This window comes from Mus pahari, chromosome 14 (genome assembly GCF_900095145.1).
Source record: "Mus pahari chromosome 14, PAHARI_EIJ_v1.1, whole genome shotgun sequence".
NCBI lineage: Eukaryota > Metazoa > Chordata > Mammalia > Rodentia > Muridae > Mus > Mus pahari.
Genome location: NC_034603.1, coordinates 14892844 through 14903303, shown reverse-complemented (window position 1 = coordinate 14903303; position 10460 = coordinate 14892844). Strand labels below are relative to the sequence as shown.

Genomic DNA, 10460 nt, shown 5'->3' with positions numbered 1-10460 from the left:
CCAGATGTCCCTCAACAGAGGAATGGATACAGAAAATGCGGTACATTTACACAATGGAGTACTACTCAGCTATTAAAAGCAATGAATTTATTAAATTCTTCGGCAAATAGATAGATCTGGAGGATATCATCCTGAGTGAGGTAACCCAATCACAAAAGAACTCAAATGATATGCACTCACTGATAGGTGGATACTAGCCCAGAAACTTAGAATACCCAAGATACAATTTACAAAACACATGAAACTCAAGAAGAAGGAAGACCAAAGTGTGGATACTTCGTCTCTCCTTAGAATGGGGAACAAAATACCCATGTAAGTCATTACAGAGACAAAGTTTGGAGATGAGACAGAAGGAAGGACCATTCAGAGACTGCCCCACCCAGGGATCCATCCCATAATCAGCCACCAAACGCAGACACTATTGCATAAGCCAGCAAGATTTTGCTGACATGACCCTGATATAGCTGTCTCTTTCGAGGCTATGCCAGTGCCTGGCAAATACAGAAGTGGATGCTCACAGTCAGCTATTGGATGGAACACGGGGCCCCCAATGGAGGAGCTAGAGAAAGTACCCAAGAAGCTGAAGGGGTCTGTAACCCTATAGGAGGAACAGCAATATGAACTAACCAGTAGTCCCAGAGCTCGTGTCTCTCGCTGCATATGTAGCAGAAGATGGCCTAATCAGTCATCATTGGAAGGAGAGGCCCTTGGTCTTGCAAAGATTCTGTGCCTCAGTACAGGGGAATGCCAGGGCCAGGAAGTGGGAGTGGGTGTGTTGGGGAGCAGGACTCGGGGAGAGTATAGGGGACTTTTGGGATAGCATTTGAATTGTAAATGAAGAAAATATCTAATAAAAAATTGTTTAAATAAAAATAAAATAAAATTTTAAAAAAAGAAAGAAAGAAAGCTGGGACTCAGAGCAGGCCTTCTCCAGAGCTTCAGACTCCCCTGGGATCCAGTCTTGGCTCCTTCAATAAGAGAAGAACACATTTGTTCTGTTTCATGCGGGTTTAGGAAATTCCATTCTCACTTTTAAAGGCTCAACCCTCCTAATATTGAAATAGTGTATATACTCACTTTCGCAGTAAGTAAAAAGTATACACAGCTATTCAAATGTGTACTGGCATATACTGGCATAGTATAACATCTGTAAACAAGCCTTTAAATGTCAATGAATTTCATTTTCCATTTCTTTTCTTATCTTTAGAATATTATCCTCTGTTGTTTGTTTGTTTAACTATTTCCTGTCTGGCTCTTGAAAACCTTGGAGATTCTATCAAGGTAATGTGCCAACACTGCCTGGTGTAAGAGAAGAGACTGTTCTCGCTGCCTTAGGCAGGAATAGCAAGCAAAACGTAGAGGGAAGGAAGCTTCTGTTCAAGACATAGATGGGTACAAGGAGATGCGCTGCCTTGTGAGGAGGGGGGTTCCCATGCCTGCATCCCTGCAACCTGCAAGCATACACAGATGTCCATCAATACTGATGGAAAGGGGACTCTGTGAGCACTGAGGTCCTTTCTAGGTCATGTCTAGCTCTTCTTCAAAATAGCACAATAGCACACAGTGAAAGTCTGGCAGAATTCCGCTAGTTCCGCTGTGAACACCGTGCGTGTGTTCATAGGTTTCCATTGCATTTCATTTCCTTGCTCATGACATAATAGAGACGACCTTTCCCCACAGAGCAACTGATGAAGGAAGGTAAAGTTGATAGCTGAGTTCCGTTGATAGCCGATGGATAGCTGAGTTCCGTCTGCGGACCTGCTGCTTCTCCGCTGGTTTCACAGGCCTTACTGTAGTGGCTATTCCTGGTTGTCAACTTGACTATGTCTGGAATGAACTACAATCCAGAATTGGAAGGCTCACCAGTGACCCTAATTTGGAGGCTGGGAGATAGAAGTTTCTGATCTGTTTAATCTTCGCAACAACCTTCTGAGGCAGGCTCTGGAAGCCTCACCGCAGCGATGAGAAACCTAAACTTCCAAGGGTTGGAGCAATGTTACTGAGTTGGGAATTAGCAGGAGGAGATTCAGGACCCAGCTTACTCTCGATGCAGAGATGCAGATGCAGCGCGGAACCATTTTCTCACCCTGCCCTCTAGCCTGACTGACAGGATTAGTGACAGGCATATCCACTGAGCTAGGTGCCCAGCAAGAACGCACTGTGACACACACTGGACTCATTTTCTTATCGAAATCTCACACGTTGTAGCTTGTGAGATGTGTGCCCTGGTGAGATGGAACTTAAACTATTTTTTCTCTCCCATTAAGGGAAATGAAGAGTGCTTCATAGAGTTTAAGAACAGACAGAACGCTACCCAGAAGTCAGATGAGATTAACATCCCTGATCAGTGTGCCCAAGGACAGCCTTTCCGGCCCTGTTTTTCTTCTGGGAAGGCTTTCAGCCTCGTGCCCTATGAGGACTGCAGTTCCTCCTTATGCATCCTGCTAGAAAGGGCCCTGAATGACACCTAATCAACCCGTTAACCCCAGAGAGAAGCAAAGTGGCCTGCTCAGAGTAAATCAGAAAATAATGAAGACTATGCTGTGAGCCTTTCCTTTTAGACTCTGTTTACTTAATATTTAACTAAAATAGAACAATTTCTTATTAGAGGTTTTTTTAAACGAAGTTTTATGTAAGGGCCAGCTAAATGGCTCCATGTATAAGGATACTTGCCTGAGACCTGAGTCTGATCCCCACCCCACCCCCCTGACCTATACAGTACAAGGAAAAAGCAGGTACCTCCAAGTTTTTCCCTTGCTGCTACATGCCCATGCCAACCATGACACATGACTGTACACACACACACGCACGCACACACACACACACACACACAGAATATAATAAAATTTTAAAGTAAGTTAAAGCCGTTGTTATTTGTGAGTCTTGGCCTTTAATGGCTGAACCATCTCTCTACTCCCAAATGCCTTTCTAAATGAAACAATGGTGATAGTAAATGTTTCTCTTCCTTTGTATAGCAAAATCTATGGATACCCAAAATCATTTCTTCATGGTAGGGGCAGGTCATTTTCCTGATACAGGAAATCCAAAGGTCTCCAGGTCCTGCTCTTTGGACAGAAGAGGAAACAGAGTCCCAGAGAACCAAACGACCTTGCCTCCGCTCACCTGACTAGTTTGTGATTTCGAATCCTAACCCAGGAGGCTAAGATGTGGTCCACCACCTCATTCACCTCAAACAATATTACAGATGCTGAGAAAAAAAAGTGATTTTTCTTAGCTATTTATCATATTCAAGGCTCTGTGAACTGAGATACGAAGTAAATACATATTCCTTATCTGAACCATTTCTCTCAGTGGTTAGGGTTCTTGGAGAAGCTGTAGTAGAGTCCCCATGGGCAGTCTGAGCTGGGGTGACCTTGGCTTGAGTCAGAAAACATTATTATGGGTAAGGGGATTTATTAAACATTTATTTATTGGGGAGGGGGAGCATGTGGAGGTCAGAAAACATCTTTCAGGAATCATTTCTCTCCTTCCATGATGTGAGCTGAAGAGACAAAACTCAGGCAATCGGGCCTGGTGGCAAGTGCCTTGACCCGTGGAGCCATCTCACTCAGCCAAGAGTAAGGCTTTGCTAAGAGCCCAGTCTACGTCAGGGAACATTGACAGGGCAGAAGACGACATCTGAACGACCATAAATGAAGAGACACATACCCTCAGCTCCAAATCTACATGTAGCACATATTTCAGATGTGTAACAGCGGTGGGATGCACTTACCATTGCTACAGCCTAATTAGTAATGGAAGTACCAGCCATCAGAGGTCACACTAAAGTTTCTGTATAAGCTTCAGCCTATAGAATCCTTCCAGTGGCCTATATGGTAGATAACTATATTTTACAGCTGAAAAGGTCATACACTTGAAATAATGTTCCAATATTAGAAAATTAATAAGAAGGAGAGTGGGTTTGAACTCTGATCCACATGGCCACAAAGATGTGCTCTTAAATTCTTTGATTTGTGTAGTGATGGGGAGTCGAACCCAGGGACTTTCGCTAAGCTACATACCTGACCCTATGTTAAAACCTAATCTATCTTAAAACACATAAACATGTACATATACATCTTCTTAAAACATGCATACAACCCAGTGGTTTATATTCCTGGCTTACCTAAAATAGATTGTTATGTAGGAAAAAAATTCAAAATCCATCTCCAGATAGTCTCTGGTTTCTAGGTAGGGCCCAAGCACCAAGAGGAGATGGAAAGATGCCGCGGGATATTTGATCACACTGTAAACTCTTGAGATTGTGTTGTTTACTGGGCAAGCCTGTTTTTAGTTGTGGCGTGACTCAACCCTAGCACACACCTTTAATCTGAAAGCTTTCTGTTTATTGTAAACAGGATTAAATAAAGTCAACAACAGGACAAGAGGCAGAGCAAGCAGCCAGTTGACAACGAGTAGACATAGGAAAAACAGCACAGAGAATGAGAAGAGTCAGGAGGATGGATAGAGAGAGATGCACAGGAAGTAGAAGGGAGGGACATTCAGTTTGAAGAGTTTTTGAGACAGTGTGGAGAGGAGAACTTCCTTCTTCTTTTGGGACATCTACTTTGGAGGAAGGTCAAATGGGTTCTTTCTCTGTCTCTCTGAGCTAGCAGGCTATTACCCCAGCATCTGGCTCCCTAGTCTTTATTGGTAAAATTGAACATTTGAGACTTTATTAAAAACAACATTTGGTGCCTAATGTGGGACACCATTTGTAGCCACAGTCTTTTCTACCTGGTCTCTTTATTCCCAGAATAATGACTCTGGAACTGAATTATTTATGAATAAGTACCTAGACAATAGCTTTGGCAAGTTCTCCGACTGGCTCATAACTTGTATACCCCATTTCTTCTAGACTATGTCTGCCACATGGTTGGTTACCTCTTCTCAGTTTCATGTGCCTGAATTTCTCAGAGTCCAGGATGAAATCTCTTGCCTCTGACTCTCTTTCAGAGTTCCAGACTCTCAACCAGAATTCCCACCTATTACTTCCTGCCTTTTGCTAATAGACCACTAGCCTTTACTTGACAAGTGATGCCTCCACACACTACACAAGAGATTCTCTCTACAGAAAGATTGTAAGAGCCAGAGGTAATAGATAGCTGCGAGGAAGCGGGACTACTCTCTATATGTAAGTTCATGGAGACAATGATAGCACTCCTAAGACTTGCACAGACTCAAACCAGATGAAATCCCCACACTGGAAGGGGGAAGGGGACAGGAGCTCCCACTCCTCTAAGAAGCTATTTGTAATTGATGCCCGCTGGGAAATAGAAAATCCAGTTCTCCCCAGTGGAGTGTCACCGGGTATACCAGCCTCATTCAAGAGTAGGCCCCTTTCCCAGAAGTAGCTGGCCAACACGAAATACTCCATTTGATTTTGTGCACTTTGTTTTGTCAGATATTTTTCATATTATTGATTATGCTTGTTTGTTCTGAGTTTTGATGTGTGTGTGAGTGTGTGTGCGTTTGAGAGACAGAAAGAACACAACGTTGTAGGGGTAAGGAGGTGGAGAAAATCTGATCAGAAGTTGGAGGAGAGGAAAAATATGATCAAAGTATATCATAAAAACAATTAAAATAGATAATTAAAAGCAGAAACTCTCCATGTGATGCTAATGATCAGCCAGGATCTTGACCCTCTGGTCTAGGTCTTTCTTCCCCTTCAGTAGACCATATCCTGGAGTTCAAAAACATGTGGAAGCTACACCACTGCATTTCACAGGTGAGGCCTATTAATTCATATCTTCCCATCCCATCCCAGGGTCTGTAGCTGGAGAAGTCAGATGTGAGCATCCTCTGTTTCTATGGTATCATGGCTCCCAGGGATGCTGATGGACAATGATAACACAGAAAGGTCTACTCACCTGCTTTGATGATGTCTAATTTCAGTTCTAATTTTTTATCATTCATAGGACCAGGGAATTGTATCCTGCAGCAGTAGGTCCCATGGTCAGCTAGAGTCACATTCTTTATGATCAGAGACACGTCTCCTTTGTTGAGATCGCCCTTCAGCTGGTATCTGCTGGATTTCTGATATGTCACATTTCTTTCATCCGTTCTGAGCAACTCATTGCTACACTGTGACCAAGGACAGAATCCCTTGCCCCAGCACATAGGCACAAGTGTCCCAGGTGTAGATAGAGTGTAACTGCAGGGCAGATAGGCATTCTTACCGACCTCAACTATATAAGTATCTCCCAAAGACCCTGTAAAGGAAGGAAAGGGGGTCAATACAGTGAGGGTCCATTTCCTCAAGCAATGTATCACAGAGTAAAAGAGGAAACTATGGCTGCCCTGTTGGGAGGAGGATGGACTGTGCCAATGATTCTCTGATTTGAGAGGCAGCAGAAAATCCCATTTAAACATTTAAGATTGCACAGGCCTGTCATTCTGGAGCTCAGCAGGCAGAGACAGGAAAATCCTGAGCTAGAGGTCAGCCTGAACTATAGAGCAAGTTCCAGGCTAGCCAAAGTGATGAAACCATCTCTCAGGAAAGAAATGGTTAGACCAGGAATGATGACTTAAGCCTGACATCCCTGTAAGGAGCCTGGGGAAGAACTGTAGTGAGTCTGAGCCAGCCTGGGCGACCTAGGCTCATTCCCTAAAATGTGTGCCTCCATTGGACCGAGATGGAACGTGAGAACTTACATTTCTCTCAGTTTCCACGTGTTGTGGGGTCCTTGACACAGGACATCCCTCCTCCTTTTTCAGAACCACAGCCCTTCAATTACGAGCCAATGTGACTCCAGAGCTAAAGGAGTTAACATTCAGAAAAATGGGCATTGTTGGCCAGGAAAATAACCCACCTAATCTGGACTAGTTGTCTGTTAATTAGCAAAGGAAAGGTAACCTCATTCTTTCCCCCTCTCCCCCTCTCCCCTTCTCCTCCTCTCCCCCTCTCCCCCTCTCTCTCCCTCTCTTCCCCCCTCCCTCTGTCATGAATAGAACCTCTGGCAAAACAAAGCTAGTAGCTTGCATATTTGAGATTCCTCATTATGTTTTATTGAAGTTTAAAATAAATTCCTTAATAATAACACACACATGTCTATGACAATGCATTCAAACCACATGAAAGTTATGTGCAAGCATGACTCCTCTCCCAACTCTTCACATTTCATGGCTTCCCTTCCTAGAGCCCAAACATTAAAAAACGTCCACACACAACACTTGCACACATGATTGTTTGCCTTGATTTTCTCTGTAGCACTGTGAATGCCAACAGTCTATATGAGGTTGTTCAATTAAGCTCACTGCTTGTGTCACTGTTATGTTAAATTTATTTACCCAGTCCCCCATTATTGGACATTTAGGTTGCTATTACAAACAGCATCACTATGACCATCCTTGTATCTTTGCCTTGCACTCTGAAATAATCCTCCAATTGAAAAGGTCCAGGCCCACACTTACTTGCAAGTAGTAGTTGCAGCAGCAGCAGGACACAGTTGAAGGTAAGACCTAAAGACATGAGTACTTGACAGGGGAAATCCAAAAACAGCTCTGTGCAGGATTAGCGTTAGCTCCTCAGTTAAAATGGTACTTCCTCTAACTTCTGAGTACCCAGAATCATGAGTGCTAACCACACCCACAGAGGCCAGCCTGTTCCCCAGGATGTCTGACCTCCAGTGATTCTCATGTCAGTACTGCTAATCTAGTCACGTCAGAGAACGTTCCAGTTCTGTGTAATGTCATACTAGATACATCCTGCAAGGCATTCTGAGGTTTATTACATGAGATCAACAAAGAGGAAGTCCTATTGCAGAGATAGAAAAGTATTAGTCATGGCAAGAGGAGAGAGTCTTCCAATGATCTCAGATAAAATAGCCCGAGATGGTCCATGTACTGATCTGGCCAGTTACCAGGGAACAAAATCATCGGCATGTCACTCATGTGTCCTGGTGTAGTCAGGTCACTCTCCATTAATAAGACCTGTGACCAATGTTCTTGAAGCATCGGCTTTGAACCAGACCCTGGACTGGGAGCTAAAGAATAAATCAGTGAAGCTCAGCATGGCGGTGTATACCTTTAATTGAAGCACCCGGGAGGCAGAGGTAGGCAGATCTCTGACTCTGAGCCAGGCTTGGTCTACAGAGCAAATTCCAAAGCAACAGGGGCTCCACAGAGAAACCTTGTCTGGAAAAAAATTAACTAATTAACTAGGTAGCTGAGTAAATACATAAAGTGATCATTGTTATATCCTTAATTTATGGACAACTTGAGAGCTCAGTTGTCATCCCTGGCCTAATACACTTTAGAATGTAATCTATCAGCATATTTTATCTGACGTTTCTTGTTTATAATTGTATTATGAGGTAAGGAGATTATCAAGACTCCGTTACAGGTGGTGGGTGCACACTTGTAATGCCAGCACTCAGAAGGCTGAGATAGGAGGATCACTGAATACGAGGCCAGCCTGGGCTACACCACCATCCTCTGTTAACAATACCAAAGAAGTTGTGTCAGTGATACATGTGGAGCTTCACCTTCGCTCTGACTTTGACCTTCAAACATTCAAAATCTCCTACTTAGGAAGCACATACTTCCTGCTGCAATGCTTCTGGCCCACAGTTTGGACAGAGCTGAGTAGACTTCTGTATTCCGTTGCATTCCATCGCATATACATGAGGAATTCCCTCTGTTCCCCTGGAGGGAAGGGGGACTTTGAATATGAATCATCAGAATACGTTAAGTTCCAGCCATGTCATTTATGATCATGATACCACATAAGACTTCAGCACTCTCAGCCATTAACGAGTGACATTTAGCTAGACACCTTCAAAACCAAAGTTTTCCCACAGAGGGAAGTCAGTTCCCAGGCTGTGTCATTTCTGAAAACCTGGTGGGTTTCTGCTGTGTCCGCCCTTCCTGAGAGCTCCTCCACGTGTCTTTATGCCTTAAATGTATTTAATCTAAATATCTGCTAGGAAACCCTGCTAAAACATCTAACTTGCCCAGTGTGTGAACTTCCACAGAATTGTGGAACGAGGGCTACTCAAGAGATGCTCATTTAATTTCCTTGTTCTACAGACAACAGCGACTCAAGAGAATGACAGATCCAAGGCACATGTTTAGAGTAATTACAAGTTCCCTGAGCCCTAGACTTGCTCTATAAATTATGTTGCATGAATTTAATGTCTTTTCTGTCGGCCTATATCTGTATTAACAACTTGCAAAATACATTTCTGTATAATGGAGAGAGGATTAAACCTGAAGGGGGGGCGGTGCATATTGACTAAGGCTCTTGGGCGTGGCTCCCAGTGCACCAGCGTGCAGTTCTGTGTCTTGTCACATTTACTGTCGGGGCCCTAGAATTGCTGCTGACACCAACTCTTACCGCTTTTCTCTGTCCTGCTTGGTTCTGTTTTGTTTGACATGAGGTCCAATGTAACCTAGGCTGACCTGGAACTCCAAGTTGGCCTCAAGCTTCTGATCCCCCTGGCCTCTACTGCCCAAGTACTGGCATTACACATACGTCCCACAGTGCCCATTTCTGTGAGAAATGCTGTAAAACACTGATTTTTATTTTTTAATTTACTAAAGTGCAGCCATGGAAGAGCCTGTAGAGGCCCACCTCATCCTTGGTCTGGTTGTGAGGCACTCGGTTCTGAATTTTTTTTCATCTTAATTTTTTTCTTCTTAGTGGGATTTTTTTTGTCATATTAAAACACAGAATCTGCATCATAAATGACAACATTTAGCAATAAACATACGAGGGGGAAAAAAACCAGAAGTGCATTAAACCGTACTATGGAAATACTTCATAGTCTCAAAATTACAGTCCTTGAGGGTTTCTGCCCATACGTATGAGTATTGCCTAAAGCAAGTAGTCAGTGTTTTATTGAGATTTAAAAAAAAAAAACAAAAAACTGAAGTGATATTTAATTCATCTTCTTATTGTTGTTGCTATAATTTTTAGTCACTTATTTTTGGTACAGAGTACCAACATGTATGTCAGAAGACAACTTGTAGTCAGCTTTCTCCTACCTGTGGGTCCTAGGGATCAAAGTCAGGTTTTTGCCTTGATGGTAGATTGTCTTTACCCACTGAGCCATCTCCCAGGCCTGTCTTTGTTAGGGTTTCTATTGCTGGGTTGAAACACCATGACCAAAAGCTATCTAGGCAGGAAAGGGTTTATTTGGCTTATATTGCCACGTTGCTGTTCAACACTGAAGGAAGTGGGGGCAGGAACTCAAACAGGGCAGGATCCTGGAGGCAGGAGCTGATGTAGAGGCGACTGGGCGGGGGCGGGGGGGTGCTGCTTACCGGCTTGCCTCACATGGCTTGCTCGGCTTGCTTGTAGAACACAGGACCACCAACCCAAGGATGGAACCCACCCACAGTGGACTGAGCCCTGCCCCATTGATCACTAATAGAGAAACTGCTTTATAGCTGGATCTCATGGAGGCATTTCCTCAATTGAAGCCTCTCTCTCTCTCTCTCTCTCTCTCTCTCTCTCT

At 43.6% G+C, this 10460-nt stretch overlaps 1 protein-coding gene across 1 annotated transcript in view; it reads right to left on the bottom strand.

Moving 5' to 3' along the window:
• The window catches only part of Havcr2 (hepatitis A virus cellular receptor 2), a 28039-nt gene extending 20568 nt beyond the window's left edge, over positions 1-7471 (bottom strand). The window contains exons 1-3 of the mRNA XM_021214059.2: positions 7414-7471; positions 5871-6212; positions 3284-3378 (exon numbers count right to left, since the gene is read on the bottom strand). Of these exons, the coding sequence (XP_021069718.1) occupies positions 3284-3378; positions 5871-6212; positions 7414-7471 (495 nt within the window). The remainder of the gene's footprint in view (positions 1-3283; positions 3379-5870; positions 6213-7413) is intronic.
• Between the last annotated feature and the right edge of the window lie 2989 nt (positions 7472-10460).